This window comes from Aythya marila (genome assembly GCF_965140915.1).
Source record: "Aythya marila genome assembly, chromosome: 3".
NCBI lineage: Eukaryota > Metazoa > Chordata > Aves > Anseriformes > Anatidae > Aythya > Aythya marila.
In genome coordinates, this window is record NC_139044.1 from 49,219,006 (window position 1) to 49,246,293 (window position 27,288).

At 36.8% G+C, this 27,288-nt stretch overlaps 1 protein-coding gene across 4 annotated transcripts in view; it reads left to right on the forward strand.

Annotated features, from left to right (window-relative positions):
• UTRN (utrophin) overlaps positions 1 to 27,288 on the forward strand; it is a 366,390-nt gene that overhangs the window by 112,538 nt on the left and 226,564 nt on the right. For 3 of the 4 annotated variants that reach the window (XM_082756434.1, XM_082756433.1, XM_082756435.1), the window contains 16 exons: positions 54 to 215; positions 580 to 708; positions 1,183 to 1,356; positions 1,988 to 2,143; positions 3,207 to 3,377; positions 4,681 to 4,860; positions 7,394 to 7,522; positions 7,672 to 7,842; positions 8,168 to 8,317; positions 8,771 to 8,908; positions 9,726 to 9,878; positions 15,960 to 16,151; positions 18,244 to 18,416; positions 22,644 to 22,794; positions 24,086 to 24,261; positions 25,432 to 25,567. In XM_082756434.1, coding sequence (XP_082612560.1) covers positions 54 to 215; positions 580 to 708; positions 1,183 to 1,356; positions 1,988 to 2,143; positions 3,207 to 3,377; positions 4,681 to 4,860; positions 7,394 to 7,522; positions 7,672 to 7,842; positions 8,168 to 8,317; positions 8,771 to 8,908; positions 9,726 to 9,878; positions 15,960 to 16,151; positions 18,244 to 18,416; positions 22,644 to 22,794; positions 24,086 to 24,261; positions 25,432 to 25,567 — 2,541 coding nt within the window. The remainder of the gene's footprint in view (positions 1 to 53; positions 216 to 579; positions 709 to 1,182; positions 1,357 to 1,987; positions 2,144 to 3,206; positions 3,378 to 4,680; positions 4,861 to 7,393; positions 7,523 to 7,671; positions 7,843 to 8,167; positions 8,318 to 8,770; positions 8,909 to 9,725; positions 9,879 to 15,959; positions 16,152 to 18,243; positions 18,417 to 22,643; positions 22,795 to 24,085; positions 24,262 to 25,431; positions 25,568 to 27,288) is intronic. The other variant, XM_082756436.1, reaches the window with a different exon arrangement.

The following is a 27,288-nucleotide window of genomic DNA, read 5'->3' on the forward strand; positions in this document are numbered from 1 at the left end:
AAGATTGATATCATTCTTAATGAACTCTTGTCTTACCTTTCTGTCCCATTCAGGCGGTAAGCCGGCAGATTGCCTTGGAACAGCAGCTTCAGACCATGCGAGAAACCGACCACATGCTGCAAGTCTTGCAAGAAAACTTAACAGAACTGGACAGACAGTTGACATCGTACCTGACTGATAGGATAGATGCCTTTCAGATGCCCCAGGAGGCCCAGGTATTACAGTGTAGCTTTCCACTACAAAGCAGTTTAAATTTCGGATAATAGTGCTCAGCTTAGATGCAGTAATTCATTTCAGTCCTGTGCTGATGTACTAAGTGAAAGCTTTTGTAATCTGGATTGTTTTCCTGCTTTAAGAAAGTTGTATTGCATAACAATCTTAATAGCTTTCAATTTAGCAAGCTGTGACCAGAGCCATATTTTAAATACTTAAATTTAAAAGAAAATAAATGCTGGATAGCATTTAACTTTTACAGAGCAGATTTATTTCTGGTAGCTAGTAAGTGGTAACTAAACTCCTCTTCCTCTCTCCTCTGGATGTCTTGTAACATTTTTTTCCCTTGTTTTTATGATGTGGCAGAAAATTCAGGCTGAGATTGCTGCTCATGAGTCTACCTTAGAGGAGCTCAAGAAAAGCTCTCGCACTTTTCCTCCTGCTTCACCTGAATGCAGATCTCCCCGAGGTGGAACTCAGCTGGATGCTCTGCAGGTAAAAATATGAGGGTCACACTTGGAATTTAAATTGGAAGAGCTGGTGGTGTTCAATTACACACTGCTATTGTCAGCCTGTAATTTGCTTGGTGTGCTTGACCAAATCTCTAAGATAAATAGCATATACTTTTACATACTATCATTAGGACACAAGGATGACTAAATGAATTCAATAAAGAAGCTGAAATCCCATAAGTATCATAGAAAAAAATACTGAAAATTAAGAAGTCTCCACATTCCAGTAGGATGTATGGTTTGAAAGTGAAAGAGAGAATTATAGCTCTTGTGCACCACTGATAGAGATTAGAAATAAGTGATGGAATTTGGCTTGGCAAATGGTGTTGACATGCATACTGAGTTGTGGTGGCATGAGAGATGGGTTAAAACCTGCAGAGTAAGATACTGTAAATATTTTATTAAAGTACAAATGTTAATTTAAGTCAATCTTTTAACATAATGTTCATTAAAACAGAGAAAACTTCGTGAAGTGTCTACAAAGTATCAGCTCTTTCAGAAACCCGCCAATTTTGAGCAGCGTATGTTAGATTGTGAGCGGGTGTTAGATGGTGTAAAAGCAGAACTTCATGTCTTGGATGTGAAGGATACTGACCCAGATATAATCCAAGCTCATCTGGACAGTTGCATGGTAAGTATATGGTATTCATAAGTCACTGGGATTGGTTCTTTAATGTGTGATTCTTCTAGCCTGAACCCTCTCCTGAGGAAACTTAGCTTCAGTTCCTGATTGAAGAAAACACTGCTATAACTTTTCATGAAACACCAACAGAACAATTGAAAACTAAAAGCCTATATTTATTTTGAGTGAGAATATGGACATAGAAGTAGTGGCTTGTTGATCACAAAATGTGGTGGAGTACCTGAGTTTTATAAACTCCCCTTCCTGGCTCATGATAGTTGTAGAGGCATGACTACGGGGGCAATTTTGCTTGGTTCTTTGTATTTGTTTTGTTTAAATACTATACATAAGATCTAGTACAGACCACAATGTTAGCCTTGCAGTATTTGTTGATGTTATGGAGTAAACACTGCTAAACTACTGGGATAAAATTTACTTTCATAAAAATAAAAGTAAAAATGGAATAAAACATGGAACATCATGAGCTTGAAACATACTTCACAGACAGTTTTCTCATTGCCTACTGTTACCTGTTTTGATTTGCTCTTAGTCCACAGCTCAGAGTTTAATTACACCAAATCAAGCAATCTGAAAATTTGAACTACAAATAATTCATTATTGTACATATTTGTACTTTTAGAAACTCTATAAAACCCTCAGTGAGGTGAAATTGGAGGTTGAAACTGTCATCAAGACAGGAAGGCAAATTGTACAGAAGCAACAGACAGATAATCCCAAAGGAATGGACGAACAACTGACAGCATTGAAATTTCTTTACAATGACTTGGGGGCACAGGTAAGAAAACTAAATTTATGTATGATCACTTATATGCATGTAAATTCCCTCCTTTGTTGTTTTGATGTCAGATGACATTTTACTAAGATTCTGAAGCTGATAGGCTATTTGCTACATCCAGGAGAAATGTTTTTTCATGTCAAAATTAAGACAGATGTTGAAGCAGACTTGGGCCTGTTCAATGTTCTGTGAGTAAATGCATAGATGACATTGTTGAAATGGACCTTAGAAAGTATTTTATTTTTGTAAAGTGCAGAATGCTCGAGGTGTGTATTCTAGTGGAACCTGTGCTGGTGACATATGAGGACAATAAATTAGGGAAGTACAGAAAGGCAGGGTTATTTACAGTGTAAGATGACAATTTTGTTTGCATCTCTGAATTTATTTTTTTTAGATCTTCAAAGACTGTATCATTTTCAATAAGTACGTGCAAACATTAAATTGAGAAAGAACAATTTTTTGAAATGTCACTTGATTCTGACTTGTGTGGTTGGTTTTACTCTCAAGTATTAAAGTTTGACCAGGCTAATTATATAGGCAGTGTGAAATTGAATTGATTATACTGCAGTAAACATCACGTTTCATATTCACTTTACTGAGTGGTTTTCAAGGGCAGACTAGGTTTTCAATGAAACTTTTCTTTATAGCTTTCTGTATCAGGTCTGTCCAAAAAAATAAAAAGAAATCTGAATTTTACCTGTGTGAGTGTGTGTAGTTGGATTCTATATCCCCTTGAGTTTTGGTTAAAGGTCATAACAAACATAGTTTAAACTTCAGTTTGGTGATTATTATTATTAGCTATAAATAAGTGGTGTGCATTTTTTTAAGTGTATCTTAAGTTAAAATATTCTGGTTTTATATATTCTGCTTTATATAGTAAAAGTTCTGTTATAGTAAAGTTCTGATGTTTATAACCAGTTTTTCAGGGTCCTTCATAGTGAAAGGAAGCTTTAAAATGCCAAGATTTGATGTATTCAAGTTAATATTTTAGTTGATTAGTCCTTTCATTTTTGCTCTTTTTAAATTCTTTTTTGTTTTCTTTGTTTTGTTTTTCTTGTTGTAGGTCACAGAGGGAAAACAAGACCTTGAAAGAGCATCTCAGCTGGCACGCAAAATGAGGAAAGAGGCTTCCTCTTTGTCAGAGTGGCTAGCTACCACTGAGGCGGAGTTAGTGCAGAAGTCCACTTCAGAGAGCTTGCTTTCTGATCTGGATTCAGAAATTGCCTGGGCTAAGGTGAGCATGCTTTAAAAACATGTAGAATAAATTACATTTTTAACATTACAGCAATACTATGCGGAAGTGACTGAGAATTTAAATCCCTGTAGTTTGTTCCTAAATCTCATCTCATTATGAAATTTTAGTAGATTCAGTAAGTCATATACAGTAGCTTTCTGGAAGTAATCTGTTTCATCTCAGGCATCTTGACTCAGATGGCCAGTGAAATATTAGAGATATTACTGCATACTTAATATTAATAGTATCTAAGTGACTTAGTGTGTCTTTAACAGTTCATAGTTGTAATATTTGTAATTATCAGGAAATATAATTTGGGGCCATATAAAATATTTTACTGGGACAGCAGATTGAAAACTCTTAGGTGTTTTTAATGAGAAGTTGTGTTTTTAACTTTTCATTGAAACAGCTCTGTCTTCAAAATTGACTTTGCAAAACAAAAAGCACCAATATTTCCTTATTTTCTTTTATATCCATAAATTGGAACTTTTCACAGAAGGAAAAGAATAAGTTCTAATTATTCTGAAGAAAGCATCCATTTTCTTGCACTAGGGAAACTTGTATGTGTGATCCTTGGAGTTAGGAATAAAAGTCAGTTGATACACTCCAGCAATTCTGATGTTTCCAGTCTTTGATTTCTGTCACCTTTTCCTTTTGGAGCAGGTTTGTGAACAATCTTAAAATTTCAAGCTTATAAAAATAGAAAAGCATCTAATTACAATCTGTTCTCACCAGTTTGACTCAGGATTAACAATCATTAGTATTACACTTCTGCTGTGGGAGTATTCCTAAGATTTATTTCTAAACAGGCATGTGCAATAGTTACTGAACTATATTTACTATACCTTTGTAAGAAATGCTAATAATTCATGAGCTCTTACGCTGCACCACCAGGAGGGCAAACTCTTTGTATTGCATGAAAAGTAGTCCTTTCCATCCTAAGGTTTTCTGGAGGTAATTTTAGAATGTAGCAATTTGGAAGGTTTTTGCTTTCTCTAAGATAATAAACTAAAATAAATTATTTAACTCACAGGTAATAAGATGTTCAAGAAGCTCCAGACATTATTTGTGATTAAATGCATTGTTTTACACACTGTACACTGACTTCAAAGAGTTTTCTAAATAGCTGGATGTTATCAATAATAATTGGAGATATTGTATGGCAGAAAATGCTGTTTTCCATGTGGAAACCATACACTGATAAAAAGATGGCATATTATTTAATTCTCATGTCTGGCTCACTTGCCCTTGTGACTGGGAGTAGTTTGCAGTGTGCTGTGAAATGAATTCCTTCTTGTTTCAGAATGTGCTGAGAGAGCTGGAGAGGAGGAAAGCTGATCTGAAGAGCATCACAGAAAGCTGCACTGCGCTCCAGGCTCTAGTGGAAGGGAGTGAGACTTCCTTAGAGGAGAAGCTTTGTGTCCTAAATGCTGGCTGGAGCAGAGTTCGGACCTGGACTGAGGACTGGTGTGACACCTTGTTGGTAAGTTGCTTATGACAAATACTGCAAGTGGTTTTCCCTTTGCACACTTGGAGGAGTTGGAATTTTCATTTGTGTCACTTTGCTGAGATGTGAAGCTTCTATGGTGCCTCATGGTCTTAAAGGAATGTTGTAACCAGAAATCCATTCTATGTAGATGAAGAGGTGATTGTTGAGGAGTTACACAAAGAGGAATGTGGGAAACTATTTCACAAGGTTTTAGACATGCTGATAGGCATTGGTGCCATGTGCTCTGTAGAACTGGGTAATGCTCAGTGGGTAGGAGATGAAAATGTGAAGTGAAGTATGAATGTGAGAATGGTGAAGTTAGGTAGATATCTCAGGCAGACTGTTAACTTGACTAAGTGGGAATAACTTGCTTTAGTTGCAGAGAGTAAAGCTGTTGGCTTAGTTTTACTTTTGTCTTTTTTTTTTTTTTCTCCTGGCATCAGTGCTAGGACTCTTTTTCTGGATTTTTACATTCCCTAGACTTTGTGATATTACTTTGTCTTTTCTATGGAAATATGCTTAGTGAACTGTCCTGGTTTCAGCTGGGATAGAGTTAATTTTCTTCCAAGTAGCTGTTTCATAGCAGCTTACTGAGAGCCCAGAAGAAGAATCTTGTGTTTTCTGTGTAACTTCCTTTAAGGTCATGGATTTATTAACATAAATAGAAAACGAACTAGAAAAACAAAACTAATAAAACTAGTCCCAAAAGGATTGCTTTCCCAGATGTTGCAGTGTGTGCTTCTCTTATTCAGCCTGGAATAAACCTCTTTGCAAGCTCTAGCATGAATAGAGTGTTTCTGTGTTGATAGCCTGCCTTAGGACCCAAATCATGGCTGTTTAGTAGGCATTTGATAACTTCCTAGGTGTTTTCAGCAAAGCACTTGGGACCCTCTCTCAGCCTATTGATCGTTCGGACGGTCCATAAGTGCAAATGTTTAAGCATATGCCAACTCTGAATTGAGGCCAGATGTGTCTGTTTGGCTGAATAAATGGAAGAGTAAGTGTATTGCAGCCTAAGGCTTCAAGTTTTGCTAAATGGACATGAAAGAGTCTACAACTGTTCTTCGTATCAGACTGACATTTTCAGATAGGGTATTGCTATGTTCAGCTAGTCTGGTATTCCTCCTTCAGAAGGTGGGCTGAAACTGTGGAAACTTTGGGAAAGACCTGGAAGATGAGTCTTGTGGTTCCTGTTCAGTGCTTGTTGCAGGTCATAAAATTCGTTTCATAATCTGATGATGTCCATTTTAGGAATAGTAAAGTAGTTTACCTTTATAATGCTGCAAGAATGAGCCACAACTAAAAGCCTTCTAAATTAATCTTATTACCCTTGTGTACTGTTAGATTAAATTGTTCTTTCTGTAGGGGAAGTTACAAGTTTGTTGATACGGAGAGCAGTCCTCCCATTCTTCTCCTCCCTTTGAGGTGTTTGTCTAAAAAAGCAAAAGCTCAGCTCCTCTTTATTTGGTTAATAAGCTGCATGCTTAAGCAGGATGGTACTTCACTAAATATGATAGATTTGCTTCATCTTAGATGATCAGAAATGTACCATCAATCCTGATGCCTGTCCATTAGGATTTTGACCAACAGAACTGCTTCTGTGTTTACAGGAAGTAACTCTTCTTGTACATTTCATGGCTGTATTTTTTTGCTAATAGCTGTCAAATTTTTGGGTAAATGTAGTTGCTACTACATCTTTCTACCTTCTTTTCCTCTTCACAGCTGACCAGGTTTCATATATGGTAAACAGTCTCGCAAATCAATCTTCAAGTCCAAAAATTCGCCTTTTTGTATTATGTCTTTCAGCCTATTTTCCTTTGTCTCCTCTTTTCTGTTCCTAGAATTTTCTTTCATTGTAAAGGCATAAATCTTTTCATAAAATAGTACTGCTGTATCTGTTAAGACCTTCTTCCTGTGAGAACTTCAGAATTTGACCATATCTGTAGACAGAAAAAATGTGTTTCTCTCTTTTGGACTTAACATTACAATTTCTGATTTTATATGAAAGGAGACCTAATTAAAATGTCAATACTGTGTTTTTTCCCAAGAGGAAGAAATATTTTAATGTAATCAGTAATATATGAAGACCTGCATATATTATAATTTGTAGATTTTGTTGTAATACACTTTCAGTTAAAAAAAAAAAAAAAAAAAGCCAAACTAACCACACATAATGTGTACTGTTTCTGCTAGCAATAGCTGAAATAATGTGTTTGTTTGAGAGAGAGACGTTGTGGTCTGGCTGTAATGTTGTAATACACTGTATGTCTGTATTTGGACAAACCAGCTCAGCTATTTCTGTTTCTCATTCTATGAATTATGAACAATAATACTGAAGGGTCTGGAATGAAAATTGCAATCTTGTAAATACGTACTGAAGGTGAAAGGTGAATTACAATCTAATTTTCAGTGTTTCTTTACAAGGTGTATTCATAACAGTTTCTATTCCACTGATCTACTTTCTACTCAGAATAGTTTTTTGTTTGTTTTCTTTTCACATTGATAGATCTTTTTAATCTTTTTCCAGAATCATCAGAGTCAGCTGGAAATCTTTGATGAAAATGTTGCCCACATAAGTACTTGGCTATATCAGGCTGAAGCTCTTTTGGATGAGATTGAGAAAAAGTCAGCAAGCAAAAAGGAGGAAACTGTGAAGGTAGGAAATCTTGTATTTTAAGGGGGAAACTGTCAAGTCAATTTTGGATTCTAAATTAAATCAATTCAATTCTGCTGCCTTATTTGTTTTTTTGTTAACACTTTTTCCCTTTCCTGGTGTAACCATTTGTTTTTTTTTCTTTCACTTAGCGTTTAACATCTGAATTAGATGATGTTAGTCTGAGAGTGGATCATGTGCGTGATCAGGCTATCATCCTAATGAATGGTCGAGGAGTGTCATGCCGTGAGCTTGTTGAACCCAAGCTGGCAGAACTGAACCGTAACTTTGAGAAGGTCTCTCAGCACATCAAAAGTGCCAAGGTGAGGAGAGTGCCACAAAATATGCATTTTATCCCTGGAAGTCTTCAAAAGACGTTTAGATGTAGAGCTTAGGGATATGGTTTAGTGGAGGGCTGTTAGCGTTAGGTTGGAGGTTGGACTCGATGACCTTGAGGTCTCTTCCAACCTAGGAAATTCTGTGATTCTGTGATTCTGTGGGTGTCAAAACAATGACAGATACTTTGGGAAATAGATTTCTGTGTTAAAATGTCACTTACCTGCTTTTGATTCTCTGTTAAGTGTAGATCTTTATGAAAGATTTATGAAAGATTTTCTTGTACATTTTTTTTTTGTTATTACTTTGCAGATGCTTGTTGGACAAGAACGACTCCCTGTCACGTCAGAGCCTCATGAAGTGAGAGTGGCTTTTCCAGACCTGGAAAAATTTGAGAGTGACTTACAGAACATGTTAAAAGTTGTGGAAAAGCATCAGGAATTGAGTGAGGGAGATGAAAAGGTTTGTGAGCAATGGGAGAATTAAATGACTGACTAAATCCTTTCCTGTTTTGTCCATGTTACGTTCCCTCTGACTACCAGGGGGAATTCTTCTGAGAAAGTCTTTTTAAGGCAGGACTCAAAAATGAAGGGAGTCACTAGGGTTTGAAAGATTCTATGGTTTTCCTATACTTTTCCCATAGCTGCTCTTCTTGGTTCACACTTTGAGAGTATCTAGTCCAGCGTCAGTCTGTATTTTTATCATGGTTTTACATAATCTCTGCCAGGTAGTGAAATTTGATGTACATCTCTTTCCTCTTCTTCTGCTCAAAGTAGCTGTTTATAAGTTTTGCTTAGTGTGAAAGTAATATGGTGCAAAATGTGTTTTTTTTTTTTCTTTTTTTTTGTTTTTCCCTCCCTCTCCTCTTCTTTCTCCTTCTTCTCCTGTTCTTCCTATCTAATTGTCTGAACTTAGCTGGATCAAGAAAGAGCTCACATTGAGGAGGTTTTACAGAGGGGAGGGCAGCTGTTACAGCAGCCTATGGAGGACGGTAAGAGAGAGAAGATCCGCATGCAGCTGTTGCTTCTGCAGACTAAGTACAACAATGTGCAGGTATGATTATGATAATTATTACAGTAACAGCACATTTTTGCTGTCTTCCCTTTAGTATCCCACTTACAATCTGGTCATAACTTTTTTTAGTATGTAATTGTCTCCATGGAAGAGTTAAATGTGCACGCATATATATGACTCTGAATATCTGCAATTTGAAAATATGAATTCTGTCATTACAAAGTTTTGGGATAGTGGTTTTGATGTTGAAGTCCTTTTTACAGCTTCACAGAGGGCCACCCAATGGATACATCCAGGGTTTAAATGTGTCTTTACACAGATGGATGCAGGCAACTGGGCATTTGCTCCAGATGTCTTTGCCACCACAGGGTTGTGTTAAGAGTAGCTCATAGATGCATGTACACAAACATAGTCATGGATTTCTCGAGTCAAAGTGACCCCGAATTCCTCTCTGTTTCTGAGGTGGGTATTGTCAGCAATTGCTGATTCTAGCAGTTGCTGGCTCTGTGCTTTCACACATGTCGTATTTAAAATGCTTTTTGTGTAGGACAGAGGGAATTTATATTCTTATACTCCTTTCAGCTCACCTGAATATTAGAGTTGGTATGATGAGGTATAGCTCAGATGAGGTGTAGCTCAAAGACAGAGTAAGACTGTTAGGCAGGCTTTAATACAATCTGTGCAGATAAATAAGGTGTTTATTTTTAAAAAATTAAATGGCTTCCACTGTTGTATATTTTGCAATTTCTCTCATCAAATGAATCCCTTGGATAGTTTGTTTTTAAGATAAGTAAGACCTATCCAGTTCATTACTTCCCTCTTCTCACACTGTTTTTCCTGTTACATTGGATTGTAGGAGTGCAGGACATTTCAAAGGAGGCAGATGGTGGAACTCTCTCCAGCGTTTTCCCATTATAAGAAGGACCATGACACTCTAATGAAGTGGCTGGATGAGACTGAGCCCCGTATGTCAGGGCTGCAAGGAATGGAAGATGAACAAAAACTGAAGGTAAATGAGACTTTTTTTTTCCTTAGTGCAGAGTGAAGGCTGTGTATGAGCTTTAGGGACTGATATATTATGGTTTATGGCTATTCTGTTGATGATGTGTGTTCAAAATAACAGCATTCATTTTTCAGTAGGAAAAGATCTGCATATACCAGTTTGGGTTTTCTACCTAGTGATCATAGGTTCAAAATGCCCCAGCCATCAGGCCCAAGTCTTAGAGTGGTTGAATCAAGACAGTTTCTCTTGTTAGTCTTGCACATGGGGATTATGCCTAGCTGTTTTTGATACCCTGGCTCAAATAGCTAGATTCAAAGTCAGGTTGGTGCAGTTATGAATAAAGCCTGTTTCAGGCTTAAATTCGGTGCCTCTGCATGCAGTGGTAGTGATATTGTAACTGCTCTGATGCTTCCTTTCACTGCTTCATGTGCTTAGGGAGTGAGAAATATCCTCATGTGATTAATACTACTGTACACAATGAAGATTAAAAAAATGACAAAGGTTGAAGCATTTTTGATGAGAAGAGTTATGTATCACAGTGTGTGTGAGCGAGTCTTGACGAACAGTTTCACAACTGATTTAATAGGATATCAGGGTCTGATAAAATTTACTTCCCCAAAAGCTGTATGTCTTGGTTGTTGAGGGTACAGATAGCTTCAGTGGCGTATTTTGTATTGTATTTTATTTGTCTTGCATAGTTGTATTTTATTCCGTCTTGCATACTTCAGAACACTGTGGCTGCATGGTAATTACTTTAATATTTAAGGCAATAACAGTGAGGAGCCTTGTGAAGCAGTAATTTCTTGGTCAGGCTTGGGGGCTAGGCAATCTGTCAGGTACTTCTCAGTTTCTGCATATGAAGCTTTGTAATTAAAGCCAATCAATCTCTTCTTGACTGCTCTGTAACTTTTTAACCCAGTACCAATTAGCGTGGAGGCAGGGGTAAAATGCTCTGGTTCCCTATGAGACTCATACCATGAAATTGTAACGTGGTACTCTTTATTCACAGCTGTAGCGCTGCGATTGCTGTCGAGTTGTGGCAGGCAGTCTGCTGTCCTTGGAAGGGTCCTGCCACCTTTGAAGTAAGGCAGTATGATTCAGTTGTCTGTTTGACCATCAGCTGCTTTCTGAGTGAATCAATTGGCATATTGAAAAGAGGAAAATGTGTACTTAAATGTTTTTCCATGGTGGGAACAGTCTGGTTGTGCCGCAGACTGGCCCTCCTTGTCCCTGTTGGTTCACTGGTCTTCCCTAAGGAATATCCTTTGCCTTCCATAAAGCCCTTGTATTTAGGGATATACAGCAGCTGATCCCTGGCATTTCTGGATAGAGGGAATTCTTGAATTACTGCATCTTGGTATCTTGGGGCTAAATGCGGAAGATCATGTACATACAGATTGAAACAGCAATTACAATAGGTAATGGCTTGAGGAATGTTGTCTTTGCTCAGAATTAGTTAAATTACATCACATCCTCACAGTTCTAGGTGTAGTTCCTAGTCTGGCTGTGTTAGCTGGTGCTTTTAGACCAGAGCATTTTTCATTACTGCTGTGAAACTGAAACTGCTGCTTTTTCCTTCAGGTGTTTGTGTCTCAAGCCTTCTGGTATTTGAGTGGTAAGCCAGCCTGCCTTGGATTACCATATTTTACTTTTGTGGTTTCTTTTCTCATCTGTTTTACTAATTGATCTTGAACACTTGCCAGGAAGGATGTGCCCTGAGGCTTCTTTTTATTCTTTAAATTTTTATTTTTAAGTAGGGGCTGTACAGTTTTTGTAGGGAATAGTAGTCTTCTGAAGAAAGATAATCACTTTATGTGAACGCAGTTGCTTCAGAATTCCCTTGGAGGCAACAGACTTGACTTGCCCTCACCATTAGGAGGTGAGGGCAATCCTAATATTAAAATTCCTTAAGAACACCCCTCTACTCCCAATTGTTACTATCTCACCTGTGCTTTGTCCCCTTCCTCCTTTAGTCAGTAAGGGTGTCTGATGGAGGTAGAGAAAGGGAAGCCCTGGATGTATCCATAGGGCCCCCAGACTACCAAATAAAAAATTGCAGGCTCTTATGCTCATCTGAATTCACAACTGAGAAGCATTAAGTGAAATCCTGTCCCACCAGTGGACAGCTGGCTCAACACTTCACCTTGATGTGAAGAAGTTGCAGGCAGAATTGGAAGAGAGACTACTATATGAATCAAGGAAAGAAAGATTTCATCAACCAAGCTAGGTAGAAGATTCCAATTAAGGCTTTATGTATACATTATTTACAGTTTTGTGAATGAGTATGGAGGGGAGAACTGAGTTATAGTGCTTGAAGGCCATATCCATATTGCTGCAAGTAGCTGGATCATAAATAATACTCATCATGTATACTTCTGGGGGTTATAGGACTACAGATATCTCTGAAATATTGGTAATCCTTTTGCATATCAGGTACTTCTGAATAACCTTTGCTTTGCAATCCATGTGTTAGCTAGAAAAGTCCATGTTGGAAATTTGTAGGGACATTGCGTATCACCTCGAGTTGCTTCTTTTTTAACCTTGCTTGAGTATTTATTTGAATTGTTCTGTTCTGGCTTAGTTGGGAATGAGGGGAAGGAAAAATTAAACCTTAGATTGCAGAGTTAATTAGTTGACTAAAGTTTCTGAGACAATTTTCAATGTTTTAGAGAGCTGTTTTGAAGTGAAAATGATCGTTTTGCAGATGGTAAGTGAATTTGCTGCTTCAAGCACAGTGCAGTTTTTCTTACAAACTAAAACACAGACAAGTGTTATTCTGGTAATAAAGAAAACACGTTTGTTTGCCTATTGTGCTTTTTATAGGGGATGTTCTGGATTACTTGAATAGGAAGCATTAGCTATGCTGTCCACAAATAAGTTATTTACTGACTTCATTAATTAAGCCAGAAGAACAAATGAAGTGGTCGCAAGAGTTTAGCTTCAGCAAATCTTTCTCAGAAAATGGTTATGAAATATTTTGAGTGAGATAAAGAAGGGGCAAGGATCGGTTAAGAAGTGGGCATTTTCTAATCAGAAGTGTATTTATTTGCAAAAAGAATAAGTACTGTGGGGAAATCTGAGATAAGACTGGGTTAAATGCTTTTGGTTAAAGTTTTTACAAAGTATTTTATGTCAATTTCTTAGGCAAAATCTGCTTTGGAAGCAAGTATCTCCTTAGGATGAATCTTTGGTAGGTCTTGTTTCAAAATATCTTTAAATGTGAAAGAGGAAAGAGGACGTCTGAAACAAAATATTAAACAGCATGTTAAAATAGATGCTAAATATGTGAGGAAACATTTATTTGGCCACTGAATTAAAATTATCTTCAACAGCTCTCATTCAGAGTTCTTGTTTATAGGATGTGCGCTTGTAACTGAGTATTCCCCAATCTTCCCCAGTGCTATATTTTTCATAGTATTTAAAGAGAGCAGATTTAATAAACATGTTCTCTGACCACCAAAATTAAATAGAAAAGAACAATTAAGTTGTCCAGTCAGATCTCCTACTAAATAAACTTTGATTAACTTTTTATTTGTGTTTGCCTAAGAAAACAGTTTGCTTGTGTAGTTTGAAAAAAAAAAAGAAGTGTCAGTGAGATTTAGGTGTTTGCACTGCATGAGACATAGTTGTGTCAAATTTCTGCTCCTGCAGTTTTTAATGCTTAGCGCTGTGATTTAGAAGCTGCCAGTCTGCAGTGCAAGGTAGAGAACAGCAGAACTCTTTAAACTCAGCTGTAGTTTACAACACTTACTTACATACGTTCAGCCTTGGAAGAAGGGTTGTGAAAGAAGGAAACATCATCTTGGTGATGGAAGGCAGCTGGAAGAGATTAATAATGAGATGTGCTCTGCAGGAACAGCACCAGTAGGAGGAATTCAGTGCTGTGCAGAAGAGCAGCAACCTGGTGCTCTGGATGAGGCTAATGGAGAAGCAGAAAGTTTCAGCATTGTTAACAAGTGAAAAGCTGCTTCAGTGCATGCCACAGATGCTGTTTTAAATCTTGGGCAAGGCTTTTTTTTTTTTTTTATTTTGTTTTACTTTTTTCTCCCCTAATAAGAGATGAAGCAATGTGTGTGAAGTAGGAAAGTAATAGTCAGTGTAGTGATCTATTCCTTTGGGTGAAGCTCAGTTTCTGGACTGTTGCCTGTGTGAGAACGAGACTTGTGGCATGATGGAGATTTAAAGAAAACACTTCATGAAGGTGTTTTAGGCTGCTGCACTGTAGCAGGCATCCAGCCGTTTGTTCAAACCATCATGTCCCACACTGCTGGGTAGAATAAACTTTCAATTGCATAGATCTTGTCTCCTTCCTGTGGAGGTGGGGCTGCTTCTTCCACAGAAGAATCATGCCATTGACAAAGTCTTGGGCATTTGCTCCAAGTTTCAGTGACGGAAGCTAGCAAAATATGTACAGCACCTCAAGAAAATAATGTTTGTTTGGGGAGCATCAGGAACCAAAATGCTAAATTTGTAACTAAAGCATATAGTTTATGGTTTTGGCTGTGCTGCTTGCTTGCATTAGTGTTACTAAATCAAAAGTAATGTGGATTATTTTATGATATTTGAGTTTGTCTGTAGTACTTGATTTCAGTAGACTCAGCTTTATACTTACGTACCTGGACATCCTATTTCTTTGGTGTGCACTGAATGACTGAAAACACACGATGTTTAGTGATAAAGGTCTTGTGGAAATACATCTGTGTCCCTGGTTTTGATTCAGCAATGACTGTGTACTTTAGATAAATAAAATGCTTAGAAGCATTTAATGCATGAGAAGTTCCGAATGACGAATCCTTTAACAAACATTTTTGGCTGCAGTTCTGCTTTTTAACTACATTACATATACCACATATGTCACTCAAGTTAACTTAGGGTAACATTTGAAATGCTCAGAAACATACGTAGAAGGAAAATGCAGACGGGTATTCACAGCAACTTTATTAGTGGGGCTTACTATTTTCTTTGTTGTAAGCTGTGCTAACTGCCTGCACGTGTCCAGCCCAAAGTAATTGCAAAGTAAAATGCAGTGGCTGAAACAACCCTGAACATACATTTAGTTTGTGCCTTCATACTCCTAGAATATGCTTACGACATTGCTCGTAGTAAATTGCACAGACAATTGAGTGCCTCTGTCTGTCTTGCTGATAATTCAATTTCATCAAATGCAGGATGGTGACATAGAAGTTGCTTGAATTCATTGGTATTTAGAGGTGGTTTACTTTTTCATCGTTGATTTTAAAGAACTGTGCTCTTCTCAGGGATGTTAGCAGAATCCTGTTGGAAAGGAAACCTTTTCAGCAAGAAACTGTCTTCTGTCATCGGAGTACCTGCTTCACACACTTCTACCTTTGCTATGTGTGGCAGTGTACAACTTCTTACAGCTGGCCTCTTCAGATTCAGGGTATCATTTATCATCCAAAGAAAAGCTGCATGAAATTACTGTTCTTGCTTTTTTTTTTTTTTTTTTTTTTTTTTTTTTAATCTGCTAACATGGTACTTGGCTAGATAGCCTGGTTTAACAGCCAGAGCAGGTAACAATTGCCAAGGTTTTGAGGAGTTAATATTCGTTTTGCAGTAATAAGTGGTACTGTAGTACCGGTAGAGCACTAATTTATTTACAAATGGTTGGTAAACATTAATGCAGGTGCTTACTGAGAAGAATGTGGAGAGAAAATGAGTTTGCATAGGTAAATTGGTAACTTAGGGGAGTCCTTGATGATGAGGAAGGCAGATAGATGATGGCTCTTAATGGCAACTAGATGTAGGTCCAATCAAGAAGTTCCAACTACTGGCAAGATGAGAATCAAGGTGAGAGAAACAACAACAGTGCACTTCCCCAGAGTTTTAATAAAGAATAATAAAGCCTTATTGTGAAGCATGCTATTTACTGTTTTGTAACTTGTTTTTTGAATAAATAAAGTTCTCTGCAGGGCTTGGAACTTCCTGAAAATACAACTTTGCTAGAGAGGCCTTTGTTTTGTCTTTTAATTTAGAAAATTTTAATTCTGAATATAGTCTATTAATTTATGACTTTTTTTCATGAAGTTTCTTTCTCTTTGAAGTACAAAATGAACTTTCATTTTCTAGGCAATCACTGTCCAGCAGAGGTTAAAAGGCCACTTTGCCGCAGGGGTTAGGACCTTGCCTTTTTCAGCTGAATACCTGGTTGAAATCAACAAAGTCTTGCTAGCTATGGCTGATGTTGAACTGCTGCTGAATACACCCGAGCTAAACACTGGCGTCTATGAGGATTTTTCAACTCAGGAAGATGCACTGAAGGTATTGCATGTCTAAGCATTACATTCAGAGGGAAGGAGGAAAGAAGGGAATATCAGCAGAAAAAAATACATTAGTAGCTCTATGGCTGTATTTGTATTTTTGTTCATTGCATGCTGGATCAAACATGCACTGAGAATTACAGAACGAGACAGATTTATGGCTAGTTCTTGTTATCTTTTGAATGTACAGTGGAGAAGAGTGAAAGCTGTGGGGAAAAGTTGGGAGCAGGAAAAGGGTTTGACTTTTTCAGTTGGATAAACTGTCAAGTCTTTCATCATATAGCCCACTTATTATATAGAGAAACACTAAAGGTGATTATAACAGCTATAGCTGTTCTTTGTAATGTAAAAACAATTCCTTACACGGGAAGTGTGAGAAAGGGAGATTCTTTACTTTTTATGGAGCTATAAATGAGGCAACAAGGCAGCAGTACCTGCTCTGATGAGCAAGAACCAGTATGTGCTCAGTTTTAAGCTCCCACTACTTCTCATTGCCAGCTTGTGGATTTACCTGTGTGATTAACAATGAGGAAGTAGCTAAGAATTTGCTGTTCAAAAGGGGATGAAGAAAGTTTGCTTGAAAATACTGAATCCTGCTGTCACATGTGAGTTAACTACGCAGGAGTCTGAGTCCTCTAGTTAATTCTGAGCATGCAAAGGAGCATGATGCAGAGATTTCTAGAGAAAACATCCGTAGAACATGGGAATTGCACATGATGTGGTGCAGTGGGGATGTACCTATGTGGGTTGAAAAGCATAGTGATGGGGTTCATGTGTCCTTATAGTTGAGGTAGTCAGGCTTTGCCTCTCACCTAAAGCTAGTTCAGCTGTTTCTGCAGCTATTATACATGTCCTTTAAAAGTTTTTCAGAATTTTTACACTGTCCACTTTTCCCACCTGTTTTTCTTTTTGCTGCATACCTACCTTCTGGCATCCCATGTGCTTTCCATATGTTTTCCTGATACCTTATTATTCCTGCTGATTAATTCTTGTTCAGCATGGTACTGTGATGGAGGAAACACTGGCCGCTTTTGTTTTTTCCTGGACATGTTTGTACACATCCTGACACCATGTAATTCCTTTTTAAATAAAAGCAGCTGAATGAAAGGAAGAATAGCTTGCTAGCTCACTTACTAGCTTCCCATATGCTTTATGCTGTGCATTATTTTGAACATTTACCTTTTAATAGCCCAGGAACAGCAGAACATTTGGATTTCAAAGCTGTTTTGCTCCATGAGGCAGTCATGTTTTGTATTTGTTCTTTGTCTTCCTAAACAAATAGGGGAATGATGCCAGTCCAAGTTGGCTACTCTTTTGTTTTATTGATAAGGTTTTCTCTTCATTGTTTACTTTGCACATTCCCTTAAGTATGACTGGGAGTGTTTATGTCAAGATGGGTTTAAAATACATCATTTAGGTGCAGGTCTCATCTGATTTTGAAATTTTGGTATATTCTAAAGTCTTTTCAGAAGAAGCAAATAGCAGATTTTTATAAGTGCTGATGTTTTAAATTAAAGTAAATTGCACTGTTTGCAAGGTTGGTTTGTCCTCTGAATGCAAAGGCAGTCTTACAGCGGTGTCTGGTTTTCAGGCACACCTATATCGTAGCTCACTGATATTTGCTATTCATTACTTTAACTTTTTCATTTAAATCTAAAACTAACTCTTATGTAGCTTCTGCCTTCACAGTTCTGTGCTTATCAGTTATTTGAAACAAAGTCAAATCTGGTAGCTATTTTTTTTTATATGGGGAAAGGAATATGTACAGTGTCCTCATGATACAGATGTGGATTTGTTTAAAAAGGTAGTGCTTTGAAAAGTATGGTATGACCTTTTTCCTCAGGAAAAGATTTACCTGTATAAAGTATTTCATTGTCTTAATTAAAAAAAATAAATGAAGACATGCTTAAGAAGATGTGACTTACTGTTAAGTTCAGCTGCTATAGATGATTTAATCTATGAACTGCTAACAGTCATGGTCTTATTGTAGGTACTGTTTCGAAACAGCATTTTGAAGAGGTTACTTTCTGGTACTTTTTTCACCTTGCTGGTGTTGGCTTTACTGATGGCTTGTGTTATTATCGTACTTGCAGAATGTAAAAGATACTTTGGATAAACTTGGGGATCAGATTGCGGTCATACATGAGAAGCAGCCTGATGTTATTCTGGAAGCATCTGGGCCCGAGGCGATACAAATAGGGGATGCACTTACCCAGCTGAATGCGGAATGGGACAGAATTAATCGGATGTACAATGATCGGAAGTGGTAAGTCAAGGGTGTTTGGTGTCTGTGACCTAGTGATAAATATTTTATCCTGGAACATAAGTGTTGTAAAAACGTACTCTGACAATGAAGGCAAAGTTTGGGAATAATCAACTGTAGTATGTCAGTATTACAGATTAATTGCGAGAATTATTGAACACTGAAAGAGCTACCATGCAAATGGTAGTTTGGATACTTTTGTAGAGATTATTTTTACTTAATAGTGTAGAATATTTTGTTCATAAAATGTAAAGCTTTTGTAAGGGTATATTGCAAATAAAAGTTCCAGCAGAAAAAACATTAGGTGAGAAATCTTTTAACAAAGAATTCAAAGCCCGTGGTCCTTTTGAAGGAGGGAGGGAACTTGCAAGGAAAGGTCTTTAAAATATAGCTTAGAATCATAGAATATTCTGAGTTGGAAGGGACCCACAAGGATCATTGAGTTCAACTTCATGTATGATAGCTGCTAATATCTCTGTTGTCAATAGTTGAGGAGGAGAGATTACTGTATTATACTGTTTTGTATTTGAAAGAACAAGAGAATATTGCAGTGCATGCTCAGGAAAAATGCTGCATTTCCTATTTGCTTTCCACAAAAACGTCAAATAGTTGTAATATCACTTATCCCCAAAAGTGGGAGAAAAAAATACAACTTAAACTTTAATTTATACAGAAGATATTCTAAACAGAAAATGTCTTATCTGCAACATCTTTAACTGTTTAAAATCAAACTCTATACCACCTTGTCACACGTGGATGAGTGTGTCAGAAAGGCATAGGCTGGCTCTGCAAGAATTTTAAGCTGGAAATAGTGAACGTGTGTTCAGGAAGTTACCAATAAGTTGAAGATACAGTACAAACAGTAGTAGATACTGGGATTGCTGCTATTGAAAAAACTTTATGACTGAAGATGGTTATATGAAAACTAAAATTAAATGTGAATTTTCATTCTGGAGTTACATTTGCTTTTTAATGTTAATGTAAATAAGATGATGGTTGATGCAGAAGTTCTGTAGAGTACAATGCCATGTCTAGCCATGTTCACTTGCGTTGTAGCATCAGAAATCTGATATCAAACATGGTTGGTATTGTATTTTGAAGAGGTGCTTTTAGGAAGCATGTGTCATGCAAGCTGCAGAGCACTGGGGTATACATAGGAATACAAAATTGGTTGGTGTCGTTGTCTGAGCAGGGACTTCAGGAAGTTCTTGGCCACTGGGTCAGTGAAGCATCAAGACTTCTAATGCATCAATGTGGTTTCACCATATTTTAATTTTAGAATAGTGTTGCTAGCTGGGTATCACCTTGGGTTCTTGCTGGCTGCCACTGGTCATCTGATACATTTGGGGACAAGTGCTCTAGAACCTGGTACCTGGCTATATGCAGCTATTTTTGTTGTCTTCATAGGTACAAGGCACAATGGGCTTCAGTTATGCCTTTTGTGCCCTGTAACTTAATTTCACATTATTATCCTTTTGTAAATATCAATAAAATTTCATTTAATACTAAAGCTTCATTTCATTAAGTAGTCAGGGTTAACCAGAAACCTAACCTTCCCATTGAAGGTGATAACCGTATCAGAGTAACTTCAATGTTTTTGATTAGCTGGCAAAATACAACAAATCACCCCCTCACTTGGTTCACTGAGTACAAATTAATCTTGAACTTCCTACCATTTGTAAAGCTTTGCATCTTAATGAGAATGTTATTGGGCATGGTTTTGATACAAAAGGGACTGCTAAAACTAAAATGGTATATAACTTCTTAAATTTAAGTGCTGCAATGTTAATGGGAGGATGTATTTCGATTAATGAAGACAGTTTTAGCATCAATGTTAAAACACTGTATTTTGGTATTAATATTTGTAAACCTTTTCTGTTACTGTGAAGTTACTGTTTTTTTAACTGAAAGTTCTTGTTTTTTCCATTCTTCCCTAAGTATAAGAAAGAAGACTAGAAAACTCCATCTCCTTAATCACTTCTGTCTTTTTTCTGTTTCTGGGGTGCATGGAGATTTTGACAGAATTAATAGAACGGCATTTGAAGTCTTTTGCAAAAGACTGATTTAGTATTCTGAGGTAGTAATGATTTTGTGATTGAGTACTAGCTAAGTAGTTAAACCTTGTATAAAAGCTCAGATGTAGCCAAACAACTATAACTGAATGACACTTACCAAGGCTTTTAACGGCTCAACTAAATCCGATTGACTGCAGTTTAAATTAAACCCGTGTAAAATAAAACTTTTTTTTTTTTTTTTTTTTTTTTGTGTGTGTGTGTCTGTATATGTACAGACCTAACAACTCGTTGAGCTGCATGCTCAAACCAGTGCTGGTTCACTTGTTCTGCTGCTTCTGCCGTAGACTTTCCACCAGAGCTACAAGTGCTGGTGGTTTGGGAATGAGCTGTGGTTTGGAAGTAAGTGCCTTCCCTTTGAGGAGGCTGGATGTAGCCAAATCTTGGTGCCATAGTGACAGGACTTTCGGACTTTAATCCTTCAGCTGAGGCAGACTGCATGGTGAAACAGCAGCAGGTGCATCTGGCTCAAAACAGGAGCCAGAAACTTCAGCTGGGTGCACAAAATGCTGTTGGAGCTGTAGGCAGGAAATGGATGTCAGAGGAGTTAAAGCTTTGTATTTTCAACGTTCTCCTTGTAAAATTTTAAAACTCTAGATTCTGGAAAAAGTCGTGTGCAAAGCTCCCTCAGAAATGTTCATGTTGAAGGAAGCCATTAAAGTATTCTTTTAAACTATCTCAAGTGCTTAGAATATCTCTTCTCATTAAGTGTGAAATTAGCTACTGTCCTGAGATAATATGTTCAGTTAAAGCTTGTAAAATGTACCTGAGAAATAAAAGGAGTACAAGATTTAGGGTCAGTCTACAGACTGGTCTAGTGTATTGTTCTGAGGTATGCATAAGTATCTGAAGTGGTAGAACCTAGGAAATAGGGTCAGAAAAAATAATGTAGAGATTTTCTTAGGCTTTCTTCTTAGAATTATAAATATGAAGAATGATAACAATAAAAAAAAAAACACCTGTAAGTACCAGAAAATATGGATAATCCTTGATAAAAATGAGATAAGAATTTTGATGAAAATAATCTCATTAGAACTCTGGGATTGCTGAATTTAATTAGTGAAGAAAATAAATGCAACATAGCTCTTTCAAGCCTTTGTTGTTATACTGCTGATTTCAGATTACATTTGTATATACACAATAACCCTCAAGTCTTTGCTGTTGAAGTTGTTTAAGAAAAAGTAATGGGCTGCAGGTGAGGTCTTTCTTCCCCTCACATCAGCAAGGACCCTCTGATTCTCGGGAGAATTGGCCTCCCATGTCTTTAAAGAAGGCTGGTTTTATTACTTGGGAATGGTACTATCTAGTCTGCAAGAGTTGATGTAAGTCTTATGTCTTATGTTTTGTCTCAAGTCTCTTGAGACATCTGTCCTATTTGTTCTGTAATTGCTAACATTTTGTTAGCGATCAATAAATTGAAAACGAGTCTCTCACTATACTTTTCTGACATGGTTTTCTTATTTAACGTTCACGGATAGTTGTTTGTTGGTCTGTTAACATTGTAGACCTCTCACTTAATTAAAAACAACTTTCTGACTATAGCAATTCAGCCTTTTCCATACTTGAAAATGTTACCCTTTGAGTTAAGCTGCACATTAATTTGAGGCTGCAAATATGGTAATAATAGCAAAATGCATGGGAAATTGTTGGATTCAATTATAGAAGAACTACTTGTGCAGGTCTGCTGGTAATACAGTCAGCCCTATATAGTCAAAATCACCTTCACTTATTAAATTCCAGGCACCAGCACTTCACAGTTTATAAATTAGAAAAAAAAATCTGAGCAATTAATCATATTTCATGTTTCATGCTGTCTGATATCTGAACTGCTTTATAATAAAGAAAAAAAGGTTCTGCAGACCAATTTGATGCAGCTAATCAATCTTTATTTTTCTAAGCGATAGAAACAAAAGTTCACTCAGGACTGCCTTTTTTCCTTTAGCTGGGGGTTAATGATAGTTTGTGCTGTGGGCTTTTACCAGCTAATACTACGTCAGGGAGCCCTCAGTGCTGGGACTCGATTATCCAAGCTATATGCTAGTCTTCCTGTTTCACGAGGCAAGTTGTATGGAATTCTTAAATATCACTAGAACAGGAATCTTATTTTTTTTTTCCCACTGAAACATTTGGATAATTTTTCAACTTTGTTTTCCTACAGTTGCTTTGATAGAGCGATTGAGGCATGGAGACAATTCCACTGTGATCTCAATGACCTCTCCCAGTGGATAACTGAAGCCGAAGGGTTATTAGCTGACGCCCGTGGTCCAGATGGCAGCCTGGATCTGCAGACAGCTGGGCTGCATCAGCAGGTATGTACAATATGCCCAGAAACTGGGCAAGCTGGAAAACCTACTTTTTTTTTTTTTTTTTTTTTTGTCTAAAACTGTAGTTTTCTATGTAGATGTCTACTGTTAAGACTGTGCAATTATGTAATTTTCAATTGCAGTTCAAAATGGTTCATGGGGATGATCACGACTCAACCTTATAGTATGAATCCTATTGTGGAAGGTTTGGAGATAATTTGATAATGCAAATGTTGGCATAATTTTTGTTGTTTTGTTATGACTTTAAAATTATGTTAATAAGCTAAGAAATGAAGCACAGTATTTCATTTATTTCCTATTCATAATTAAAAGAAGAAGAACAGAACCCAATTATGGTCAATTATAACTTACAAAGTTATATATTTTTAAACTAATTATTTTTCAAGATCCTGCTTCATATAAGTAATCCAGAAAATTAGATTTCAGTTATGGGTACCATAGATTTGACTGTTTCTGACTTCAGTTTTACAATTTGATCCCCTGATGTTTCTCTGGATCCTCATTATGGAAGGGCAGGCTTTTCTGTTTAACTAAACTACACCCTGTTAAAGGGAAGAAAACATAAGTTTAAGAATCATATATTTTTTCTGTTTGTGAGAAATGGTTATCCAAGAGTTATCCTAACGTATAGTTTGTATTTATCCTTATTACTGCTTGGAGTTTTTTTCTAGGGCATTTCCTGTCTCCTTCTTGAATTACCTTGTTTCTATTGTAGCTGCAGAGATATTTGTACTAACAATGTAAGCTTTTTACGGTTGTTAGGGGTATTTGAAGATTTGATCCTGACAACTTCTGACTTCCTTCAGTTTCATGGATTTGTTGTCATGTCTGGGGAGCATGGATATAATTATCCTAGCTAAAATACTAAGTTACAGAAATAGTCATGGCCATGGCTTATGAGAAGAAGTACTTAAAAAAAATTCTCACCATCTGTTAGCAGTACTAGAAAGTGCTGTACATTAAAAGGAAAGGAATCAAAAGGGAGTGTGAATTCTGACACTGGTTTAAATGAATTCTTGTGATCCTAAGTAGTATTCAGCAGCCTATTATGTATCATTACCTCTTTTTATGACACTCATTAGAAAATTAAACCAGATATAACAACAGACTCTTAATTACGTAAATCAACAGCATCCAATTTTAAGTGAGATGGCTTTAAGTGCCTGTTCCAGTAAAATAATATATACCCAGGATTCATTCTGCATGTTATGAACCACAGATCAAAGTCGCTTCAGGTCAGTAATAAAATTCTGTGTCGCTTTTATGCTTTTGACAGGAACTTGAAGAGGGAGTCAGCAGCCATCAGACCAGTGTTTCGGCATTGAACAGAACTGGGGAAGGGATCATACAGAAACTCTCTGCTACGGATGGGAGCTTCCTGCAGGAGAAGCTGGCAGGTCTGAATAGGCGCTGGAAAGCAATCACTGCAGAGGTCATGGATAGACAGCAGAGGTAATAAGTTAATCAGAAATTTGGATGTCTAACCAGACGTGATGAGGAGAATCTCATTTAGAAGACTCTAAGAGAGTAGGAGGGGTAGCACATTCTATGGCATGCTGCCGTTAATTTTAATTTTCCTGATATTCAGACCTCTTTTTTTTTGTCTGTTTTGACCCATCTCCTAGAACAGATTCCTCATAAATGCAGCTGCAGTTGACTGCCTAGTAAGTCAGTGTTTAACGCAGCCCACCGAATGAAAACCATAAAAAACTGATATAAATTTTTTTATAAATATTTTCCTTTGTTTTCACAATCGTTTCATTACAAAGCCAGACAGGTTTTTTTGGAAGCAACACTCATGTAGTTTCTCTGGCTGAAGCTGAACTGTAAGTTCATTACCTTGATTTCTGCTTTTGCATTGTCAAAGATAGGCTAGTTGAAACAACTGAATTGTGGAATTCAAGAACAATACTACAAAACAAAAGCTTTAGGTTTGTGTTCACTACAGTTTAATTAAGCTGACTACGCATATTCTGAACAAAATTAAAATCACTTGTGAAAAGAAGTCTTAAATTTCCTTCAAAAGATCAAAGTGCAAGATTTTCTGAGATGAATACACAAATTTTCAGTGTACTTGAGAATACAAGGTTCTCCCCTCAATTCTATTAGATTTCTTTAACATTGAGGATATATCCCTGGAATGAATAGTTATTTTTGGAGTTATTTATGTGGTCATATGTATACATATTTTAATACTTTGTGATACAGTGAAGAACAGAATAAGATTTTTCTTAATTAGTTTGAGAGGTTCTTTTAAAGCTATGTGTGATTTGGGGGATTTTTCCCTTGGAAGGTCTAGAGATGTTTCTGATGTTTTCACAAACATTGGTCTTATTGTGGCTTTAAATAATTAGGCCTGAAAGTGTTGTCATTACTATAACTTATGTTTAATGTTTGTTACAGACTTTTAAAAGTCTATCTTGTGACTTTGGAACTGAAATTTATCTATTTTTAAGGTGGTAGTATTAATTTGAAAGTAGGTTGAGTTTTAATGATGTGACTAGAATTAATTCTTTAAAGTTCTTTGGCCACTGAAAAGCATGCAACTGTTAATCAGATGCAGGACTGGCATGCCATGTTCACTGCAGAAGTGCACATGGATTTTTTGTTTTCATTTTTAAGGTTAAAAGGAGAGAATCAGCAGTTGATAGATTACAGAAAGAAGCTCGATGAGCTGCGTTGCTGGTTGGAAAATGCAGAGAATGCTCTGGACACGAGATTTACATTCAACCATGAAGAAAACTTACAAGAATTACAGGTAAAATCTGTTTGTGTGTGTATGCATGTGTGTTTCATGCAAAGTATCAGGACATGTCTTTTGGAGAGGGGAATTTTCACAGTGTAACTTGCCAAAGAAATACTACAGTCGTGTGAAAGTTCTGTGAGTTTACTTACCCAAGCAAGGAGCATCTAATAATGAAGTCAGGTCAAGTTAACAACCACATTATCTAGCCAGATGATGGTGGCTGTTTCAGAAAGTGAGAAATAAACATTAAACATAAAATATATACAATTATTAAGTGGAATTTTACTCAGGGTGGTATCTACAAGTCTACTTAATAATTGTGAAAACTTCAGCAAAAAGCCAATAGAAACTGACAAGTCTCTACAGTGGGTGAGCATGTGCCATTGTCAGTTTACTGGGCAGCTTTAATACTTTGTATTTCATGTTTAAGATTTTATTTAACCTGCTGTTTAGTCTTGTAAAGACTTTGGTCATTTTGTGTTACTTAGATGCATGCGCACGTGTATTTTTCCTGTTTGTGTCTGGCTTTGACAGCAAAATACCTTTGGTTCTAGGATGGGTGAAAGAGCATGCGTCTGGAGTCCTAGAAAGAATGGGAGGAATGGTCAATCCCACACGCTTGCTTTACTTTTTTTTTTTTTTTTTTTTAAATTAATAAGTAATATAAAAAAGTCTACTGCTAGATCACATCAGGTGGAAAACCTTCAAATTACAACAAATGCGTATAAATGATGTAAATTAGTTGCTGTTGTATGTCTAAACAAGTTCAGTCTTTTATATCAATTGAGTAATGGCTAATGAGCTTCCATGAAAATCTTCTTCATTCTTGTGGTCCACCTTAACATAGATGCCTGAAGTGAAAGGTAGAACTAGATTAAGGGGAGGTGGGGGGGAGATTTGCTAGAGAAACACTGACAGGGAATTACTAAGTGCCATATTCAGCCCTGCTACAGCAGGAACGTCGCATGGGATTATGGTTATGCATATTAAGGGAAGGTGAGTTCGGAGTACAAAGGTGCTGGTGAGATTACTGGGCTATTCAGGAGGGTGAACTCATACATAAAGAAACTTTGAGAGCTCACCTTGTTTTGTCCAGTCAAATAAAGAACAACAAGAACAGACCCGATGATGACAAGATAAAAAAGGGGAGATGAGCTATTAAAAGCTACTACTGGGGAAGTGGAAATAACAGATGTTAACTGATCAGTCAGGAATAAATACAATCTGGGAATGACATGGAGATTTCTAAATAAAGGTTCTGAAACAGCTAAGAGGTTATAGTATATGGAAGGAAAAAAAAAACAACAACAACACAAAAAATTAAAAACAAAAGGACAAAAAACATCTACTTTTTTAAAAAATACACCCTTGAAAACTTAGCAAAGGCACTATATTGGAGTGGATAGTCGTAATGTATACTTGCTATTGTAATTTGTTTATTCCAGTGCTTAAAGATAAAATTTGTGATTCCTGCTCCACAGTGCTCTTGGTCTGTGGGCAAATAATAGCATAATTATGTTAAAGTTGATGGGAAGTGCATCCAAGCATAACCTTCTTTTTGTAGGATCTGCCCTGTACTTTTATCTTTAAAGAGAAAGATGACTTTGGGAAGTTGATCAAAATCAAATTGTAAGGTTATGTTAGTTTTTAAAAAACTTCAGAGCACATTTTTTTAAGAAGAATTTTCCTTGTGATGGTAGTGATCTACCATGTACTTGTGTAACAAGAGTGGG